Source organism: Branchiostoma lanceolatum, chromosome 3, assembly GCF_035083965.1.
Source record: "Branchiostoma lanceolatum isolate klBraLanc5 chromosome 3, klBraLanc5.hap2, whole genome shotgun sequence".
NCBI classification, from domain to species: Eukaryota; Metazoa; Chordata; class Leptocardii; order Amphioxiformes; family Branchiostomatidae; genus Branchiostoma; species Branchiostoma lanceolatum.
Window position 1 is genome coordinate 16033332 of NC_089724.1, and position 22921 is coordinate 16056252.

At 42.4% G+C, this 22921-nt stretch overlaps 3 protein-coding genes across 3 annotated transcripts in view; 2 read left to right on the plus strand and 1 right to left on the minus strand.

The window, feature by feature from the left end:
• LOC136429416 (mucin-2-like) overlaps window positions 1–12743 on the plus strand; it is a 30935-nt gene extending 18192 nt beyond the window's left edge. Inside the window, exons 3-8 of the mRNA XM_066419247.1 lie at window positions 111–2864; window positions 3185–3314; window positions 3564–3698; window positions 11054–11073; window positions 11361–11502; window positions 11855–12743. Coding sequence (XP_066275344.1) covers window positions 111–2864; window positions 3185–3314; window positions 3564–3698; window positions 11054–11073; window positions 11361–11502; window positions 11855–12134 — 3461 coding nt within the window. The 3' untranslated portion in view covers window positions 12135–12743. The remainder of the gene's footprint in view (window positions 1–110; window positions 2865–3184; window positions 3315–3563; window positions 3699–11053; window positions 11074–11360; window positions 11503–11854) is intronic.
• Window positions 5896–8287, plus strand: LOC136430583 (nucleolar protein 58-like). The gene is made up of 3 exons (XM_066421319.1): window positions 5896–6254; window positions 6627–6759; window positions 7076–8287. The coding sequence occupies exons 1-3, from the start codon at window positions 6209–6211 to the stop codon at window positions 7638–7640; spliced, it is 744 nt and encodes a 247-aa protein (XP_066277416.1). The 5' UTR covers window positions 5896–6208; the 3' UTR covers window positions 7641–8287.
• Window positions 12744–12876: 133 nt separating the features above from the next.
• LOC136430588 (uncharacterized) lies at window positions 12877–22756 on the minus strand. Its single transcript, XM_066421330.1, has 8 exons — window positions 22595–22756; window positions 21333–21679; window positions 18849–19088; window positions 17219–18001; window positions 16479–16646; window positions 16137–16223; window positions 15672–15829; window positions 12877–15413 (listed from the first exon to the last, which is right to left on the minus strand). Exons 2-8 carry the CDS (start codon window positions 21643–21645, stop codon window positions 15234–15236), a joined length of 1929 nt encoding a protein of 642 aa, XP_066277427.1. The 5' UTR covers window positions 21646–21679; window positions 22595–22756; the 3' UTR covers window positions 12877–15233.
• Between the last annotated feature and the right edge of the window lie 165 nt (window positions 22757–22921).

Consider the following 22921-nt stretch of genomic DNA (forward strand, 5'->3'; position numbering starts at 1 on the left):
GTTTTGGCTGATAATATCTGATGAGGGGAAATACTAAGTCAACCATTAAACTATCCCTTTACGGTTCAAATGTCATACCACATTAATCTGTGAATGTGTCTTTGTTATAGGGTCCGTCCGATGTGCCACTACCGCGAATCCCACCGTGCCGGAGCTGGCTACATCCACGGAAGCATCGATGACGACAGCGCAGATGACGACCGTTCCCAACATCACGGAAACACCAACCACCAGTTCGTCTCTGACCTCAGCAACTACTATTGAATCTCTGACACCAACGGCTTCTACCGAGCTCTCAACAATCGCGTATACTACAGAACCAACATCTGTAGATACCACCGTGATCCTCTTGACCACAACGTCTGCTGCAAAAGAAGTGACGACAGAAGAACCGATGACGTCTACTCTAAGAGCATCCACAGAACATATCACTGGGAACCCACTGACTACAAGTCCCGTGGCAAAACAAATCACAACCGATCAATCATCAACCGACGTCACATCAAAGCAGCCAACAAGTCATCCTACTACTGAGTCACCGACTACAGCACAATTTACAACCATGGGGATGACGACAAAACCAACAACGGCAGCAATGCTGACTACAGAATATCCACCGACCATCCATACGTCTGGGGAACCGAGAACGACGATGATGACGAATCCTGAAACCACAGGAATCCAAACAACGGCAGCGCTCAGCACGCAGTCTCCAACGACCTCGGCGACTACAAGCGAGATGACAACGGAAAAAAGTACAGGATCTGTGACAACAATGGTTATAACGGAGGAAGCAACGACTGAACCCAAGATCTTGGAGACAACAACGCCTTCGACGTATCAGCCAACGACACCGTTTGCGACAGAAGCAACTTCTGGTTTGTTCTCTACTGCACTGGATACAACAGATCCTCAAGCAACGGTATTCGTCACAAACACCCCGACCAGTACAGCTCTAACCTACCGTGAGAGCGGCACTACAACGGGATCTACAACTAAACAAAGTACGGTCGCCCCTGAACAGTTCACAATGACATCTTTTGAAGCAAATCCACAAACTACGGATGAAACGCCGGGGTCATCAACACCATCTCCTGAAAGTACGACTTTGCCTGGCTCAACCACCAAAGCTTTGACGACGGAACAGAAAGTTACTACGGAGCAAAGCACCACTTCTCCTTCTAAAACCTTGGCCCAAACAACGATTTCTGAAGCCATTTCGACGACACCCCAAACGACAAGTGTCCTCACTACAGTTGACTCTGTGACAACAGACGCAGAACCTCGGACAACGATGCTATTCTCCACCACAATTCAGAAGAGTTCTAGCAGCCTGTTTTCATCAACACGTATGAAACAAGTGCAGACAACGTCGCTCCCAGACACACCGACAGCTTCACAGACTGATCAAATCACTACTGAGGATGCCACGACCGACACAGCTGACCCTTTGACATCAGCTTCTGGAACCACGACTCCAGCGGCCCAGCGTTCACGTCCGACGCCTTCGCCATCGGTTGTACCTGCCAGCACCTCAAGTATGGAGACGACAACCCAGGACGCACCAACATCAACTCCATTAGCACAGAGTTCAATGTCAATGCCAGCGTCCTCGATATCAGCAGGAACATCTAGCACCTCGTCGATGGTATCATCAACGCTTAGCCAATCACCCCCCACTCCAACAGCTCAAATGTCAACACTAGGTCCAACATCAACTATATCCCCAAGCACGTCACAGATGGCAACATCATCAACTCAAAGCCAGTCATCGTCATTGGCGACGACGAAAACTTCAACGTCAGGTCCAACGCCATCACCATCAGTGTCCTCTAGCACTTCACATATAACACAAAGTAGTCAAACGCCAACACTATCAGCATCAGCTGTAACATCTTACACGTCACAGATGACAGGGTCAAGTCCAACGGCAACAGCATCGGTTGCACCCTCTAGCACGTCGCAGATGGCACGGACAAGTCCTACGCCATCAGCATCAGCATCAGCTACACCCTCTAGCACGTCGCAAATGGTACAGACAAGACTAACGCTATCGGCATCGGCAATACCCTCTAGCACGTCACAGATGGCACAGACAAGCCCAACACCATCAGCATCAACTTCACCCTCTAGCACGTCGCAGATGGCACAGACAAGTCCAACACCATCAGCATCAGCTACACCCTCCAGTACGTCACAGATGGCACAGACAATCCTAACACCATCAGCATCAGCTACACCCTCCAGCACGTCACAGATGGCACAGTCAACTCCAACACCATCAGCTACACCCTCCAGTACGACACAGATGGCACAGTCAACTCCAACACCATCAGCTACACCCTCCAGTACGACACTGATGGTACAGACAAGTCCAACACAATCAGCATCAGCTACACCCTCCAGCACGGCACAGATGGCACAGACAAGTCCTACACAATCAGCATCAGCTACACTCTCCAGTACGACACAGATCGCACAGACGATTCCAACACCATCAGCATCAGCCACACCCTCTAGCACGTCGCAGATGGCGCAGACAAGTCTAACGCCATTGGCATCGGCAATACCCTCAAGCACGTCGCAGATGGCACAGACAAGTTCAATGCCATCCGCATCAGCTACACCCTCCAGTACAATACAGATGGCACAGACTAGTCCAACACCATCAGCATCGACACAAGGCCAGTCATCACAGCCTCCATCTACACAGACAGCAACGTTATCGACCTTGACGCGGATCCTTTCAACGCTCACTCCTACACAAGTGTCAGTATCGACAGAGAGCTCAACAGAGTTGATATACAGCACAGATCCTGTTAACCCGGGACCCATGTCATCGTCACCACCACCATTGCCTACCAGTAAGCTCATCGATTTTGCAATGACGCAACTTTGTTTGTTTTTGTTTGAAACTTTGGTTATTCATGAGAAGCTTGTGGTTGGTTTTCAAGTTGGTCACCGCCATCACTTGTGGTACTAGCTGTCTTTCTTTTGTTTTGAGTCTGAGGACAACTCTATATACCAAAGAAGTACCATACAACTGAGTAGCTACTCTTACTCCTACTCCTAGAGTAGCTAGTTTGCTTTTTAGTGTTTCACGATCTTTCGTTGATAAATGTGGACTTTACTTAACCATCCATTCTTACAATTCCTACGTCTTACCTACCTTTGTCTTATCCAGGGTCAGAAACATACCTGGACACTTTCCCGCGCAAGTACAAGGTGAAAGGCTGGGTGGTGGCGCTTTCAGTGGTCGGCGCCATTTTGGGCGTCACCGGGGTGGTCATCACAGCTGCCTTCTTGTTAAAGAGGTATGGTTGCTAAAATTCCATCAGATTCTTACGTATTCTATTGCGGTCTTTTAAACTCCGTGTTTAAACATCATGATTTTTGTCTTTCGAGAATTTAGCACGGATGTAAGACTTACTTAAGGCCCAAATATTATTAAAATCAAGTCACCATATGTGCATCAGAGATACGTACAACAGATATGAATAAGGCAAGGTGATACTGATGCTGATTTTCCAGTTTTTTTACATACATTGCTTCTTGCTCTACAGACCAAACCAAATCAACGCTGGAGTTGGGGGAGGGGGAGGTGGAGGTGGAGGGGGTGCTCCTCCGCCACCGCCGCCGCAGCAACCTCCAGCTAACCCCCCTCCGAACAATCAGCATACCCACGATTCAATGGCGTAGTAGGACAGCACGGGGGACCAGGATAGCACAGCCTGGTTAAAACTTGTCAACATAGACAGCAGCAAGGAACCTTCAGTTCATACTCTTTGGCAACTCTAGGGGTCTGGATCGAGATCCTTAAAGCTTCAGAGATAGCAATGATTTTGGTGATTCTAAGACAGCTTTAGTTTCCATTCGCCGAGAGAAGAAAGTTTGGGGCATTGCATAGCGAGATCTTTTCATGTATGAATCCATGAATTGTTGATGTGATGCATTGTGATGTACATTAGTCATTACTAAATTGATGTTCTTATTCTAAATGTGTTGCAACACAATATAATAGTTTGAGAGGTTTCGTATAGCTTTGCTTGTGCCGTAGCACAGTAGGTCGTACAGTTTTGATTCTATACCAAGTGACGTTGATAACGTTGAATATGGTTTTGGTCCACCTAAGTATTTATCAACATAAGCATTTCTCCAAGTCATAAGTAAATTGTACTTTTTAACTGTAGATTTTGAATGGTTTGTACTTTTTCCAAGGGAGAAAAATAGAAAATGCCAAAATTGTACCGTAGTGTCATATCGTATTGAACTGAGAATGGTCGCTCTGGAAATATGAACCTGTGAAGTTTAACCCATATGAAGGAAAAGTATGTTACAACGAGTTACGACATGTATATATGATGAGGTCGACAGTATGTATAGCAAGTGACACTACTTGAATATGCCTGAATTCGATAGAAAAGCCCGTATGTTGATTGCTGTTCTGGCAACGGAGGAAGGGAACTAGAAATCATTTTAGTCAACACTCATTTATAGGTTTCTTAAACTTAGGAGAACATCTAGGTGTTGTTCTGTATGTACTTTGTATGACAGTGATTCAAGAATAATTTAGCCTCATCCAGGCAAGAAGTACGCATGTGCAGTGTGATGCATTGTGGATAAATATTTACCCTCAGTGCATTACACTATGAACTGGCTTATCATCATCCCATTGAATACGAGCGAGCCGATTGGTCAGACAGTTTACTTAACATAACACCAGTTAATTTAATTATTGTAAATTCTTAAAAGTATCAGATTTGACGAATGGAATGTACAAACAATACCCAAATAGAACAAAGGACGTCGACAGTACCAACTTTCAGGAACAATATCCCGATAACTTTGAGGGATTTTGTATAGGGCAGCTGGTTTCACACTTTTATACACATCCAATATCTCCGACACTTTGGGCTGGTGGGCTTTACACTGGCTCAGACAGGCAAGCAAGAGTTACTAAACATAGAATGTACAGTCAAGTATAATGAAATGTACGTAATGTATATGTTTTTTTGGACGAGGCAAACGTCAGTGCCTGGCAAACAAGGGATGGAGTTTCTTGAATAAAGAGAGGTATTTTATGATTCAAAATGACTTGTTGATTTCGTGTGTTACATTTCTATGTATGCATATGAATGTGTGTTGTCTTGACAGCTCTCGACGGTAGCCACGAGAATAAGTCTCATGTTGTGCAATGGTCCAATGCTTGTTCTACTCAAACATGTATGGGACAGTAAATAACATAAACCATTGCACATTCGATAGTCCTGGGCGCCATGACAGTTAACGTTTGTGTCAAGGTCGTATGAAGGTTTCTATTGCCCCATATTTGCCCAATGAGGTGATTAACATAGAAATTAGATGTTGTATTGCGTGGAGACAACAACCATGAGAAGCCAAGAACATCCTAAAACCTGACCCAGTGGTGATATAGTATAATGAAGGTTTCCGACTCAAAATAACAGGACATCAATAATAATAAGATGATACTTCTCGGACAAGGAAAGTAGATCTATATTTGTAGGTGGATGTCCGTGTCACCAGAATACACAGATAAGCGGAAGACTATCGTGCGTTATTGCTACCATGGTAACGCGTTGCTATGGTGAAATGTAAATATTTTTTCCGCGCAATATGGACTCTTGTTACCATCTAAGTACCTCATTGAATATTTGATGACCTTGTTTCCGTTTTAAGATAGAGCACCACTTCGATAAAGAGAACGGATGCCGGCAATGAATTATGTACAAAGTGCCCCAACAATAGCAGTCCCAACACGAAAACTCAATATCCCACCGAGCCCTGGGGAACATCTGCACTTTGTAAACAAGTTGAAATGGTTTTAAACGTATGGAGATTAGTATCGTTTTGAGATCCTGTTGGAGGGTGCAATGACAGGAAGGTAGACCATGGCAAATAAGCCTCCATAAGTCCGAATCGGAATCGGAATAGTAGAGCACTTTTGACGTTCTCCTGTGCATGTTTACGTTGTACGGAAGCGCACGTGTGTGACATTCTGATGAACAGCAAAGAGTTAGTCTCAAGGTCACTGATTGGACGCTACAGCTGTAAAATACAAACAGGATTGCCACGAAACAGTACATAAGTGCGTAGGTAGCGGACTTATAGGCACTGGGGCAGCACAACCTTGCAGCATCAACTGGGCAAGACATAATCAGTAGAGCCGATCTCGAGGACCTGGGTAAATATGGCGTCATCGACGGTACAGCCATCCTCACCGAAAAACTCAACAGGTAAAGCATCAACAAATAGCACAGGTGTTCCTTCCGGGATTTCAATGCAATAACACTACAGCCAATGGTAGATTAACCTATGTAACAATAGCAATGTCTTCTTTGTCTACGCTGTGGTCGTCACATCAGCAGAAATGCTATTTAATGATTAGAACTGTATCTACCGCGTCAATATTGATACAGCATATTAGGTTAGGTTTGAAGTGTTGCTTTTTCATATCAAGTTTTATTTCATATCAGACAATCAATCGGTGGTCATTCATCCTCTGTGTTACGCGCATTTCATGATCCAAGAAAACATCCTGCGGGTATGTAAAACTATATTTTAGCTATATTTGGCTATCTTTCTCATGTTGCTGTGTTTAAACATAGGTGATTACGCCTTTGGCATATCGACAGTCTACCCCATGAAGATGTCCGGGGCCAGTATTATCATCACGACTGCAGTCTTAGTCTTTCTGGTCTGCCTCATTATCATCTTGAAAATCATCCACCTGACATGGACGTAAGATACTTTGGTCTGACTAGTACATCATACAGTAATCAAGAATTTACTGGATTCATATGCATGTTAGGTTGCACTTAAATAGGCTACATTTCAAATGGTATTGTTGAAAGAAGGCAACTCCAGAAGAGTCCGCCAGATGTCGCTCGTGGCCGCCAGAAGCCCGCGATGCGAAAACAATACGGTGTCTCTTCGGAGAGTTTCGAGAAAAAACATACAAGAGATATGTTTAATGACTAGTCGATAAGCACTAGGTTTTACTTTTTTGTTAAATTGTTGACGTTATGTTTTAATATATGCTTTGTTCTTCTGACAGACCCGGAGGAAAATCTTCACGACGTAAGAAAAAGTCTTCAGACTCCGAGGTTCCTTGGTTCAAGAGGATGAGCATGAGGATGACCAGGAGATCACCCACGGACGTCACAGATAATGACGCCACTAATAGTACCGTTTCTATGACGCTCTCGGAGAAAGAGGCAGAATCGACTCGCTCGGATACGCCCACAGTCCTTGCAAATACCATGAACAATAAGAGAATGTCCGTCCAGTCCAACTGGTCTGTTGTATCTCACGTTGGGAAGGTAGCTTTCGGGAAAAAACAACGCAAGTCGTCCAAGAAGGAAAGAAGGGCGACAATCAAAGACAAACACGAGAGAAAGGGATCTAAAAAGGATAAGGGAGGTGCTAAAGATTCAGACAAAGAAAAGGGGGATACGAAAGAGTCGATGAAGGAAAAGAGGAAGGAATCAAAGAAGGGGAAAAGTGAGAGAAAGTTGTCTAAGAAACAGTCGAAGAAAGATCGAATGGTGCTGAGTAAGCATTTGAGTACTCTTCCTGGAGAGGTGCCTCCTATCATTGAACGGAAGCTGTCCATTCCTTAGATCTACATAGCAACGTGTTTTGGTCATCTCAAGCTCTTAGAGATATCTAGATGTTGAGCAAAGATATTTTTACAATACTGTGTATGTAATGTTTAAGGTTTACAGCGCAAAAATGATAAACGTTTGCTAAAATATAGATTCTATAATTGTTTGATGATCCGCTCCTTGCCTATATACTAGTAAGTAGACTAACGGTGGCCAGTAAACTGACAACTAACAGATTTGACAGTTGAAAGCTTAACTGACACAAGAAGAAATATATTTTCATTCTCTGAGTTGTAATTGTATATTCACCCTAACTGATAGGAGTTTTATTTAGTTGATATCATATTGTAATCGTTACAGAATATATACATTTTGTAACAATGATTGTGCATCAAATGAAGCACATTTTGTTTTGGAATGCTCACTAAACACAGACATGCACAGATCCCTTGTAAGTTCCATACAACTAGAAAAAAATTTTGCGCATTTTACAAAGAACGGATTATTCACGCATGCCATGTCATCTAAAAATTACAATGTAATTGAAAACTATGTAAATTTGTGTACACATGTTTCAAGAAGAGAGAAGAGATTGTAGATTTAGATGGCATATAACAGAATGTTCCTTTTCTTGTACTACAACTATGTTACCTTATGTATTAAGCTAACGTTGGGCATGAATATGGAATAAAGTTCAATGTCATTGTCATTATATCTCTATCTATCTATCTATCTGTCGATCTGTATCAGTCGGGACCAACTTAGGCAGTAGTAGTGGGCAACCTCAAACCAACCGTACACACTCACACCACATCTTCAGAAAAGACGCTGGAGCCGCATATATCCCTGTTTAGGATTTTATTCGAGCCCACACCGACATGTTTCGCCTTGTGTGTGGCTTTCTCAAGGATCAGAGCTCGAATGAGCACAATACAATGTGTTCTGGCTTTTAAAGGCCCAGTGCAGGGCGCCCTAAGTGGCTTAACCAATCACAGTGCAGCAAATATGTGGGCAGTGCACTCTGCCCTTCTAGTTCAAAATGCACTAAGTACATGACCTCACTTGACCTCTATGAAAGTGACTTCATCTATTGTCCTAGAACAATTACAATTGTCACAAAGGTCAATACATGTAAACAAAGAAGAGAGCCTGGTGTAGCTTCTAGCGTGTCTCTGCCTATGCAACGGCTGTCTCTGCGCTGGCATCGTAGGAGGCTCTGGCGTATCTGCGCTGCTGGCTTTGGGCAACAGTGGCGGCGTCTTCAGACTCTCTTCTCTCGCTGTAGCAGTCTCGTCTGTGATGGTGGGGCAGTCTGCTTGTGCTCTTCTGGCGGCGGATGTTCTTCCAGCTTATTCTCTTGGTGAAGGTTCTTGGGCTGGTGTACAGGATCTCCTCTGGGTCCGGAGCTCCAGAGCGATTCACCGGCGAAGTCGTCTCCATTGGGGAAGTTCAATAGGCAGTAGTAGTGGGCAACCTCAAACCAACCGTACACACTCACGCCACATCTTCAGAAAAGACGCTGGAGCCGCATATATCCCTGTTTAGGATTTTATTCGAGCCCACACCGACATGTTTCGCCTTGTGTGTGGGACCAACTTAGTACATAGTTCGTCAGGATAACATCCAACGACGATATTACGCATTTATTGTCAATAAAGACGTAATTTCAAGCAAGTTCTTTTTCTCTGTCATTTAAAACCATCTACATGCATTCGTTTACAATAATCTAATTGATAATCATTTGGATTAGAACATTTACTCACGAAACTGGCTATTGCCTATCAAATGGAGAAAAAAACTAAACGTGTTGGAATGAAACTATCATATCCATGAAATTTTTCATAAAAGTCACCAAACTTTGATGAATGAACAATATTTCATCGTCTTGAATATGAATGTAGTCTAGTTCGGAACAGGGTACTACATTAGGTTAGATAAATAGAGTCGTCAAAGTGTCTTTTCTCACTGACATTATAATATGTAGTGCCAAGCAGAGAAGTGGAATGGACCATCTATAATCCAGGCTAATAGCTACACTCAAACACAATGTTTATGTTGTCTGTTCACTGATAATGAAACATTACAATTGTCTACAATGACATTCCCTTTTTGGATTATCATCTTAGGCTTTAGGGCAATTACATCATTTGTTCCAGTAAGGAGATGATGCCTGCCCTTTACTTTGTCACGCAACTTCAGAGTCATCCAGTCTGAATAATTCAGCGATTTTGCCAAGTGGTCCTTTTACAGTGACTCGGTAGTGGCAAACAATGGTCGTCTTTGATCTTGACTTTGCTATATTTAGAATATCATCAATAAAAATACCTTGGACAATATTCTAGTAATTAGCTAATAGATAAGCAGGGATTACCGTTGCCACGACAATTGCATGAATATTCAGTGCTCTACGTAAAGCTGTACCAATCACACACAGGTCTTGATCATGACTTACTTCAAAGTAGTGAGACTAAACAGAAATTCCTTGCGTTCTATGTTGCCATTTAGACATTTTAGAAAAAGATACAATGTATGTTAAAAGTACAACTGTATATATTTTTCTCTCATACTTAGACATGCTGCGATTGCTGTACTACATGTAAGTTACATCTCTTGAAACCTGGCATTACATCTTAGTCCTCTGAACTAATGTCAAAACTACCATATCGATCTGATTCCAAACCAGAACGCAGTCTATGAAGCTAGATGTAATCACTTTTCTGGATAGCAAAAATGAGTAGACGAAATCACCCACAAATGAATATATTATATAACACTCGAACCAACCGTTGATGTAACCATTTCATGGAAATGAAGTTCTAGTCGTGTCTATTGTGTCCGCTTATGCCACAATCACATACAAACTAATTCAGAAAAAAATAGAAAAACATCTGATGAACGTCACCCTTCTGAAGTCGTCTGTCAGTGTCCTGAATCAAGGTCATTACCTTTGGACTACTCGCGTGACAACTAACGATCTATTCACCTTAACCTTTACACGGAAGACTGGTTTGAAAGAAGACAATGGTGGCATATCATTGCTCCTGAGAGAGCGTTATCGTCTGCATCTTTCGAAAACTATACTTTCATATGCACGTCTTAGTGAATCTATCTATTCTCTTTGTTGAATGGTATACAGGAAAACTGAGTTTAGTGACAGTATCTGTGTGACAGTCGTAAAGGTATATGCTGTCTCGGTGGAATAACGTTGTTGGAGGAAGGACAGCATAGATGCAGTCGCGAAGGAAATGTCTGCTACCGCGACTCCCATCCCCTCCCTCTCTCCAGAAGCAGGTATTTGTGATTTTCGTTCTGGATTGTCGATATCAATGCTGTTGTTTGTAACTTTGTTGCAGTAGTTTAGGCTGTTTATGTCGAGATGTTGTAAATAACAACAGATTGCCTAATTTTGTCATATCCCATTTCAAAAGTTACTACATGGAAACGTCGAGTGACACACATAACGTTATATAAACAAACCTTTTGAGATGCGAATGTAGAAGCGTCACAGTGGCGCACCAAGCGTAAGTGAGCCGTTGCTTCCTTATACAAAAAAAATAACTTGAGAGGTTCAGTTTTACTTCTAGTCATAACCATGCCACAGTATCAATTCTCGGCCGTGATGGGTAAAACCACAAGTCGGTCCCATAGTCGGTTGCAGTTACATGTATGAATTGAAATACGCTGATGTCATTTGTCAGATGATTAAATTTGCTGACATGACTAATCTTCCTGCAGAAGACCTGCCGCTGTTCAGCCTGTCCCAGGTGTACGTGCTGAACATCCAAGGCTGGGTCATCCTACTCTCCGTGCTGGTAGGGCTGGCCATCGTTGGCTGCCTGATTCTTGTCATCGTCTTCATTGTACAAGACTTCACAAGGTACTTGCGTTTTATTTACTGTATAGCGTTATGGGGTGGGGTGTCAATAACATAGTAGTTAATGTCGATGCCATGCATGCATGACCCACTGGCATTTTGAGCATGTTGGAGAAAATGTCATGCGGACGCCAACGGCTATTAACAATCATGACATAAAGGTCCTTCATCATCTGTCCTGACGTTTATAAAGATTGCATACAAATCTACGAGCCCGCAAGGAACATTGGCATGTTATAACAAAGACTCTAGTTCTATGCTAGTTGTTCCGACTGATGATACTGATATCTAAATGGTTTTGGAACTGTAAGCAAAAAGATGGTCTCTCAACGCTTGTCTCATATCATCCTATCAGCTTACAGAATCAAGACGATGATGACACATCCAGCTCCAGCTCGTCTTCAGACTCTGATTCATCCTCTTCCTCCTCATCTTCTTCATCATCGTCATCGTCATCCTCCTCATCGTCGTCACCATCCTCAAGTAGTTCAAGTGGAGAGATAGACAAGAAGGAGTGGCGCAAGTTTAGTAGAAAACAAACACAGAAGCATCTGGAAGCACAGATGCAGCTCGCGAGAATGAACTCCATCAGACGGATGCACGCTCAAGCTCTTGTTTTGGACGATTCGGACTAGTATGCATATGAGGAAGCGTCAGTATCAGTATCAAAAGTTTTTGAAATGAAGATTTCGGCTTAGATTATTGCATCATTTTGTCGCTGCATTACTATTTAATACTGCTTTACGCCTAAACATGACGTGTGTCGTTGTTTCTACACATCTCAGATTGTATGTCTTGTACATGTAGTTACCACAGATTCTCGGATAGAATCTTGGTGAAAGTAAGCAAAGAAACTTAACAATGAGTCTTTTTTGTTCTTCCCGGGTAATGCACAATTGCATGCATCACATTGAGTTGACCTTTGCAGCAAAGAATTTTTCAATATGCTAACTTTTAAGTTAAAAATGATATAGAAAACGAGTGTCATTTTATTGTTGACTGTACATTATAACACAATTTTCGACAAGATAAGTTGGCGAGTTTTCTATATGTGAATAGCACAAAAAAATTAAATTCCGTATGCCATTAGATTACCCATTTATTTAAAGCTCCATCTGTCCTTACACTTGTATATACTAGTACATATTAGCATAGTAAGATATCAAATTCCTGCATAAATAATTATACAGTACTTAGTACTATCATCTTGACCTGTACTTAGCTTATAAGAGTATAAACGTACAATAAATTCTACCATTCATTCATTAAAATTTAAACCACTACTGATTTACCCCGCTCTTATTGAAGAAAGATCACATGTACGTTATCTTTAAAATTTGCGTTAACGACATGCTTCAATAAAAGATTGAGACTATATCGCGTTTTCATTGAAAAGTTTATTGCAAATTCCTGCCCGTGGGCTAATTGCAAGTACATGTACATGTAACACAAAGTGGACGGACAGACAATAATGAACAGTATAACATATGTCTACTCTAGTCTTAACTACTGCCACTAAGTTCTAACTTATTGAGTTCGACTTCTTTTTCCGAGACTGTGGAAGACGAATGATCCCACTTTTTCTGTGATATGTTGGTTTTGTGATGTTAAGAGGAGAGTAGTTTTCTTTTCGTCTGAAAACGTGGAGAAATTAGGATGAAATATGGTGGCCTCTTTAAACAGCTCATTTCTTTCGTTGTCGTAGAATGGGCAACTTGACATAAAATGTATTTCCTCTTCCACCTTGTTTGACATACAGTATTTACAAGTTCTTTGGCACACAGGTAAGTTCTTGTACCGCCCTTTCTCAATTTCAAGGGGATGGACACTAATTCTAATTTTGCTAATTGCAGAGCGTAAATCGAAGTTATCTAATTCTAAATATTTTTCCATGGTTTAAGTTATTTTGCATGTCTTATAAAACCTTAGCTTGCCAGTATCAATACTCAAATTGTGACAGAAAGTTTGAATATACGTATTGGTAATTCTGGACCTTAACATAGTACATACTGACTTGATATCACTGGATGAACTGCAAGAATAGAACAGTAGGAGTATCCACTATGGTCTAATATTACTTTTACACGTTGTAACAGGGTTTTTCTACGACTAGTTGTAATAGAGTTACGTTGAAACACGAGAGCGTCAACTTGTAATGGGTGTCTCTCATTATCCATCTGTAACAAGCGCAGCCAATAATGAATCACACGTATAGATATATCTGAGTCTAGAGGGAATCTACCAAGTTCTGCTCTAGAGGCTAAATTACTACAGTTTCTGAAAACCCCAAGTATATTTTTACAAAATCGTTGTTGCGAAATTTCGATTGGAGAGCTGTCATTTATGGAATCAGTGCCCCAAATTTCGCATCCATACAAAAGAATTGGCTTGATACAAGAATCAAATATTTTTAGTAAACACTTTGGGGAAACAGATGAACGAGTGAGAGATTTCAGGCTGTACATAGCTTTACGTGCTTTGAGTGAAAGTTGTTTTTTGGCCAGGGAGAAACTGCCCGACGATGTAATAGTCAAACTAAGGTAACAGTAGGAGGGAGCTATGTCCAATGTGTGTTATCCGATAAGGCTATGAACGAGAAAAAAATATGTTCAAATGATACGCTTGTATATTGTCTATAGACTTTCAAAGTTTATTGCAAATACATGCACGAGGGATACTTGCAAGGACAAACAGCACAAATAATGATGAAAAATACAATGATATTAAGGGCTACATCTAATGTTATGCTGCATTCTAAAATGTACATGGTGCTAGTTTTGTTTCTGGTAAATAATTGGTTTCTTAGATCCTCATAAAATGAACATTTAGAGATGAAATGACTTTCGTCTTCCACTGCATTTAAGAAGCAATATTTACAAATCCTCTCCGACACAGGTAGTTTCAGATATCGCCCTTTTTTAATCTCCAGGGGGTGGCACGTATTCTAATCTTACAAAGTTCGAGATATTTCTCTACGCAGTATTCGATAGATATCAAATGCAGGTTAACAAAACTAATACATTAGTTGAACAAAATGTTATCAGCTCACACAAAACACGCAACTATTGATTACAAAAAGTAGATGTTTGCAATTGTGAAGATGACATAAAAGAGTTGTCACGTTGATAAAATCATTCTAATTTAGCTTATGATTACACAGTCGATGATCCTGATAATCTAAACGTTCTCATTTATTACCCGGATAAGGTGTACACGATGATAATACAATCGGTTTTGACAAGATTATTGCCGGGTTTGCTTAAGATCGGGAGACATCTACACCTCATTAACATACAACTGACACATAAGAAATTGGATAGGATGCATTTCTTAGGTATGTAAACTCAGTCTTACATTGATTCATAGCAAGTTACTTTTATATACCACCTTGTTTTCATTTAACCATAATTGCTCCATTCAGCCGTTTGAAGCAAAAATTGTTGTAGCGAATATTTCATCAATTACGACGTATACAGCTACCATACACAGCTAGTATTCGTAAGCAGATACAGAATATTCATGGTATAGAAGCTTCAAGTATACAGTGTTAAGTAACAATTGACCATTTTACAATTTTGTACGATGACAGTGTTACACACTGAATAATTGATAAATGACCTGTCTACTACTTTTTATTCACAGGACCAACAAACAAACAAACGGCAGTATACTAGTAGCCTCCTTGGCGACAGTAAGGAACGAAGTTGCAAATTGAACAACCTCTGCTTTTCACTTCAATAACCAAACAAGCCTTTCGCCTTGTTCACCATTAATGTCTTTGCGTCAGACAGCAATGACCCGAAGGACGGTCCTGCAGCTTCTTCTTTGGCCGGCGGTTCACCTGCCGCTTTTTCGACCACGTCTTTCATCACCTGTGATATCAGGCCTTCTTTATACGGTAGTTCCGGTACTTCCTGTAACAAACAAAAATCGTCGCTGATGAAAAAGAGATGCCATGAATTTCCAGTCTTGTTCAACCACTCAATATCATGCATGGTGATGTTGTAGTACATCTCCATCCTTAGTCGTTTATTTAATTTGGAAAATTTCTCTGACTGATCACATATTAACGTTGGATTGAACAGAGAGTCGATGTACAGACCAATGTTTTCTATTTATCAACAGAAAATAGATTGATAAATGGAACTTTGACTTCTCTTAAATCCCCCTACCTCGATGTCAACTGAGACCGTTACTTGTTCAAAGTGTGTCCTGACCACAACTGTAGCTTCCTCTGACAGACCATCACTCTTGATTTCGCACTGTAACGCCACCCTTTGACGAGAAATGTAAACCACGACAAACTTTCCACCAGTCGTCACAGGAAGGTCTGTATATTTGAAAGAACAGACTATTATGAGAAGAAACTACTAGGTGATTAACATAAGTTTAGCATAAGTCCACAGTTTGTCTATCTTTTAGTTTTTCAATGTTAGAATGTAGCAGCTTATCAATTCATGTTCTGCATTATCCTTCTTATAGACCACGTGTGCATTTAGCCCATCCGGGCAGGAATATGCAATAAAGACTTACATTATAAATCAAAATAATTGGTTTAACGTTTATGATATATAAAACCATATGCACACAACCATGGCCAACTACAAAGGAAATCAGTAGAATTCAAATAAACTTGCCTAGAATGGGCTTGTCTCTTTCTACAAAGTCTAAGTTGTCGCCATCGATGACGACCTGACATGTCTTCGTCATTCTGGAGTCGCCCTCTGTGTGTTTGGGAGATAACACTTCTATTAGGACCACTTTGTAACCAGGTGAGGTTATGGTAAAAAAAACAGACTCGTTTTGTTTTTCACCCATACGTGTACTCACTACGTAGCTGGAATGCACCACGCAAAGCCTATAAAAATAATTCATAGCATCTATGAATTGTCATAATGATTTGTAGGTGCTATGAGGAAGAACTGAAAGAAAGCTTGTCAGTGAAAATCGTTTGGAATGCGAACAGGAAAATGGTATACCCTTCGTTAACACCCTGAGGCTCTTGATGCTTGCGGGGAAAATGGAGTCCACAATGATGACGTCACTGGACGGTATGGTTTCGTCATCATCTCGGTATGTCGTCTTTTTCGCGATCTCAAAGAAAATCGTGCGGTAGTTAGACACCCGGTGGCACTGGAAATCCTCCTCTAAAGTAGAAAGAAAGAAAATCAAAGATGAGAACAAGAAAGGTCTTTAAAACACCTCGGTGACGTATGTCTAAAGTTGCATAATTCATGATCATTTATAATGACATAATCTCATAGACATATGTCCACAACCTTATGATGTTTACCTTCATGACTGACGACTGATATTCCGCTCTTTCTAAGTTACACATGTCCCATGTTTGAAAATCCTTACATAGAATGCAATGGATTGTTGAAATTTACAAACTGGCAATGCAAATCATGGATGTAATTTTCAAAATTACCATTTAACTAAGTCAATCGTTATTCAAGCGATCTACATACCGAAAACCATGACGATGAGGCAACCCCCTTCTTGACCTATTCTCTTTCAACGTCACGAACAAAAAGTCAAACGTCGAAACGTCGAAACGTAACACGCAGATGATATCTTCTGACTTCCAGTTATCTAGATATGTTCCATTTATTGACCTTTATTTCTCACTCACTGTGCCCTTCCATACATCTCCCCATTGATTATTGTTAATCACAAATTTAAAGTAAACATCCTTTATCAATGGACAAGATAGTACCTTTCCAAGCTCGGATGTCTGGAGCCGTGTACTGGATAGATCCGGGATGGGTCAAGAGGCTGCGTCGCCAAAGAGCGCCCCCACCGGCCTTGGACGCACTGCAGCTGATACACAGATACCATCCCAATGGCACGTACAGGGAATCTAGCTCCCGCGCGGTTAGGCCCCATAGTTTGAGCATACGCCTGCATTTGTCAATCGCAGCTGGTATTCCGCTGAATGTTACGCTTGCGACTCCTTTGGCAAATGTACATACTCCCAACACACCGGAAGCGGTAAGGATACCCAAAATACCAACCACGGCGGGTGTCGCTTTGGCTGTAAAATCCTCAACTTTCTTCAATACTGTTTGTCCTGCACATTGAACAGTTTCCGCTAGGCGGAGAATGTACGGCACGGGGTCTTTTTCGTCGACAATCGTCAACATGCGAGGAGAGAGGTTGTGTTCCTCTGCAAACTGCTGGGCGCCGTCGTTCCCGAAGTACGGAGCGCCGAACGCGATGGACGTGACGTTGTCGACTGGTTGACCCTTAGTGCGCAGGTACACCATCATGTTCAAGGCGACGATGTGTGCCACAGCGCCCCCCAGGCTGTGTCCGCAGACGACAATGCGGCTGTTGCTGTATTCTTCCACGATGCGGTCGGCAGGCACGCGGAAGGCTAGATGCATGAAGCCCGCGTGGTATTTCCCGCCAACCCCGGAGTTGTGACTGCCCCGGCTTTGACCCGCTCCCTCCTGCCAAATATTCAGGTCTGACATGACGTCTTTGAAGTCCGTTGTACCTGGAGAAATTGGTATGAGGACATGGTTTATCAAAACAACTTGACCATGGAAACGAGTGTAGATGAAGAGAATTGTCCAGTCACTGACAGTGAGGAAATCCTCATGTGCACAGGACGCACCAACCACCACACACAGAAAGGGGTGGTATAAACTTCCTGGCATTTTTCTACAAATTTCTGACGTCACATGTTCGTAAGTTCACTTGCCCTGAATATATTTGGCAATCTGATATACTCAATGTAAAAGTTACTTAAGCAGCTGGCCATGGATAAGTTTTGTAAACGGTCGGACGTTTCAGATAGCATCCGCTCGTCAGCGGCAAAACTAATCCAGTTACTTGAGTAACTTTTGTACATGTACTGTGTAATTAGTCATTTGAATCTGAAGATGGGATCAGTCAATCATTTGGTAACCTTTCTTGCTGTGTTTTGGACTGTTGGTCGGGAACAAGGAGAAGATGGAAGGGGAAAATGGAGCTGATTTATCCCTGCTGTGGGAAAGGTGTGTTCCCAGAACGTTTATCTTGTGCACGCCAAGCAACGTCCCTGGCGTACTGGCCTGCGATTCCTTTTTCTCGCTGCGTTGGCGTTGATCAGCCTTCCGCCAATAGGGTACCCCCACTGTTGGAGATAAAGTTGCCAGCCAATCACATTGCCTCTCAACAATAGAGGTGATTGGCTGATCAGCAAGAGGGAATATTTCTGATTGGCCAATGGCTGGCCAGCGCTAAAGCAGCGAACTGAAGCACAGATCGCAGGCCGGTGTGCCAGGGCCGTTGCATGTATACAAGCAGCGTGTCTGACGAGAATGAGCAAGCGCGTTAAAACATGTCTGAAAAGATCTAACCTTTAAATGCGACGAAAACCTCTTCTTTGTCCCGAGTTTCAGCCAGGAGGTACCCCACAGATCCATACCGACTGACGCTGACCCGCTCAAAATCGTGCAGATTCCGCTCGTGGTCAAAAAACTGTTGAATGGCGTCGGTGTCGGGAAGATCGGACAGGTACACGGCCTCGGAGCATATCAGAGCCCGCTGGACATCCCCCGACTTCATACTGGGCCTTTGAATCATCTCCATATACAGATCTGTCGGTAATAAAAATGACTCTTACTCTATATGTGATTTTGTATATTTAGTTCCGTGAAAACGGATGTATTGTTTTCGGCCCCGTTTGTTTGCTTGTTTGTTTGTTTGTTTGTTTGCGTAGTGTGTGTCCGTAGTTGGCCCGGGTCTAACTTTCTTTTCGCAGGCTGAGGAGTCCTGAGCTTAGATTTGTACCACAGTCATACGAGTAGAATGGATCATGTGATGTGTAAGATGGATATGGCTGTGTTATATTCTGTCAAGAAATTTACAAAAAATCTAAGTAGCTTACTTTGATATAATCATATTCGATTTGTGCAAGTGTGTAGCCGTAATTATATTGATACTTTAGAGAGAGAAAATGTGATGTAGGGAATGGTGTAACCGGGGACTGGCAGCATGAGAAGGCTGGTTTGGCCCAGGTCCAAAGTTGGCCCTGTAGGCTTGCAGGAAGTGATTGGTACTTTTGCCGTTAAGTCAGGAACCCGAGAATTCCATGTGCGCACGGGTGGCGTATGGAATTATAGCTCCAGTCACACTTGTGCGTATATAGAAGTCCGCATGAGTTGCGCATTAAGATGTTTTTAAGTTTAGGTTAAGTGTGCAGCCGAATCATGATTTCTTAGGTCCAATCACAGGGCTACACAACAGTGGGTCAAAGTAGAAAACAACTTTTTCTCCGCAAACCTTACTTAAACCCCCAAAAAAAATGTTAATGCGCAGCTCACGCGCACTTGAACATACGCACAAGTATGACAGGGCCCTAAAGGCCCTGTCACACTTGTGCGTGTATCATGGCCGTGTGAGTTGCGTGTTAACATTTTTGTCATACGCCGGCGTGTGCACAATACGCACCTAATGCGTTTCTTAATCGTTTTGTGAAAGTTTTAGGTACGCAGGCACACGCAAGGCACTGCCCAGTACGCCTGATATTTTTGAAACTACCGAAAACTTTCGTGCGAAAGCTGATACGCAGCTCAGACGTCATAAGAACGCAGTTCAAACGTCCGACATCGGTCGAGTAAGGTACGAGCGCGCTTTCATGTGTTTGCGCTCCAAACGCGGCAATACGCTTCTCTTGCCGCACGATCTCTGCCCAGCGACCACATCGCGTACTTGCAGCGCAGATACAACGCACGATGATCGAACGTATGACGAATAAGGATATACGTCACCAATGAGTGTCGTTCGTCCTGCGATCGGGCAGCGCAGCGTACCAGTAGCGTATGAACAACGCACAGATAACGTGCGGATATAGCGTGCATATATCGAACTCGACGAGCATCCGGGTACATTTTTTCCAGATTTGGTATTTCATTGGCCGGGTCGGGTATTCAATTTAGTTAAGGGTAGAGAGGAGACAAACACAGCCAGCAAAGTGTACATAACTTTTGATTTAAATAATCATTGAAATGGCTCACACAAATGTGCCCATTTTACATACACATAAAAGTTCTACCGTTCGTTACTTGTGGAGGCGTCTTATTATAACAATTTTCGTAACTACTGATATCAACGCAACCAAATTCACAGGCTGAATAATGGCTCTAAGTGTCACGGCGTGTTCCAAAAGTAAAATTGGTATCCCTGTTACATATATACAAAAGGTCCTACTTGTCGTCAGTTATGGAGGCGTCTTCCCATAACAGTTTAAGTAAATACTAATATCAATGCAACCAAATACGCTCATAATTTGATTGGAATTAGTCGGAAGTGCGTCAGGCATGCGGTCGGTAGACGTTGTGTGCGTCCGGAATACGCTCAGCATACGCACCTGATAGGCAGCTATTCGCTGGAAGGATAACACTATTGCGCACTTCATATGCAAATCATACGTGTCTCAAACGCATTGGATGCGTTGAATTCGTTATTCACACGCTAAATGTGCGACGCGCATAACTAAAAAAAATTGATATTTTGAGCGTACAACTGCGTATTGTCAAAATTCAACACGGAACTCACACGGAATGGTTTATACGCACAAGTGTGACAGGGGCTTAACATGTATTACATTGATGTAGATATTAAGTGTAAGATTTGACGCGTCTGGTTTTCGGTGTTTGTAACATGCTAGGCAAGTCGGGGACACTGACAAAAATATAGGTGAAAGGTCCCAAAAAGGTCACACAATATGTGGAATATGAAAGGTTAACTAATTCCCTTCTATATGCGTGTATGTTGCCTTATGGCAGCCAGTGTCAAAATGCATAGACAGAATCAGAACTATTTCACGTTAAATATAATACCTTCTTCGGCCTCTCCTCCTCCCACTTCATATTCTGCGTTCACCTCCAAGTTCCAGAACGGCTGACTGGGGGGACCCTGGTGGATTTTGGTCACGTGTGTCGTCTTGTCAGTGATTTCTTTTGGGTAGAAATCTAACTTGAAAACCTGTTTCAGATTCAGCGGGGTCGCGTCTCTGAGTTCGAGGGTTTTCGTCGTCACTGTTGTGGTTTGGGATGGCGAGGGTCGGGTGAAGACTGCGGTGTCAGGGCGCACTACAGGCGCTTCCGGTAGGGGCTGTACCTGATTGGCGTTGACGCTGGCGCAGGTCCCCATGTTGTCCTTACTTCGGCTCACGTTTCAGGTATTTCTGTGATGGCAAATTGATCGTACGTAAACTTATTTGAACAACATTTCTAAGGGTTCCTTAGAAAACAGAAGAAGAGTCAATTCCCTGAGGAGATACAATAAAAGCAGTTTTCCTGTGTGTTTGCGTAGGGGGGTACCAATGCTTTTTTGGCTCAAAGTTTAACTGAGATATCCATTGGCCATGGGGGAAATGACATCAAGCCAAAAGAGTAACAGAACGAGGTAAGTATTAAAACTATTCTGTAAGCAGGTGTATCGCTTTCCTTCATCTATGTGAAGGCATACACCTGCTTGGAGAATAGTTTTAGAGGTGTATGTGTAATTGTGTATTCTAGGTACCGATAGCTAGTATACGTCTTCATATTTGTTCGCTGCCATGGGCACATCAGACATGGTTCATTATTAAGCCACGATCATGTGACACCTTAGAAAAGGACACGCTACAAGCCGTGACATATACAAATAGGTTTGAATAAGGAGCTTATAAAGCCTCCTTGGCTTGAAGAACAAGTAAATCGCTCATATATGTACAGGAGAACAGGGCTCAGATTGCTAAGTACTATTTACAACAACAGCCTCACTTGGCGAACGTCCATACAACGTGTTTGTACTCTTTATATACCCATAACTGCATTCTATTTTCATGTCATTTCGACTTTGAATTTGCCCCTGAAGTAGCACACTAGTGTCTAGCATCCAGCCTTTGTAGCGGGACTTGTGGCGGCGTTTTGATATTGATCTTTGCCGCGAAGATGACAGCCATGAAATACGACAGCAATGCTTCAAAAACAGTACGTAATGGGTAAAAGATTGCCTAAGGAACCCATATTGGAAGCTGCTAAAAATCTGACTCGTTGAAAGTGAAAGTGTTATGCAACAACAGGGGTATCTTTTCCAAAGAAAATTTTAAACTTACCTTAAAGTTAAAGTTACAAGAAAGTTTGGCTCAACGTTGCATTCCCGCAGTCACAACGTGCCTGTCTGCGAGGTTGTGTCGTCTTGGTAGTACCGTACGTTTTCCTACATCGACGTTTGTTCCCCAGATAACTTTCACCTTTGAGCTGTTTCTTAGCGTCGCTACGCTTGAATACCACCCGTGCAGGTAAACAGAACACCTGATACCACGTAGGGCCCCGATGTAGCCAGTTTCAGTGCCTGACGTTCGAATTCCCCTTTTTTTTTTACCAACACGGCCTCGCGGGCTGTAAGGAGCGAGCACCACATGTACATTGAACAGAAGCTG

Bases quoted from the DNA above. Each gene is read 5' to 3' on its own strand.
- LOC136430583 (XM_066421319.1), top strand. From the start codon at position 6,209: ATGGCGTCATCGACGGTACAGCCATCCTCACCGAAAAACTCAACAG. The intron at 6,255-6,626 runs GTAAAGCATCAA...GTTTAAACATAG, and splicing joins CTCACCGAAAAACTCAACAG to GTGATTACGCCTTTGGCATA. The intron at 6,760-7,075 runs GTAAGATACTTT...TTCTTCTGACAG, and splicing joins ATCATCCACCTGACATGGAC to ACCCGGAGGAAAATCTTCAC.
- LOC136430588 (XM_066421330.1), bottom strand. From the start codon at position 21,645: ATGGGGACCTGCGCCAGCGTCAACGCCAATCAGGTACAGCCCCTACCG. The intron at 19,089-21,332 runs GTATTATATTTA...TATTACCGACAG, and splicing joins AGGAGGAGAGGCCGAAGAAG to ATCTGTATATGGAGATGATT. The intron at 16,647-17,218 runs GTACTATCTTGT...TTTCTACTTTAG, and splicing joins AGACATCCGAGCTTGGAAAG to AGGAGGATTTCCAGTGCCAC.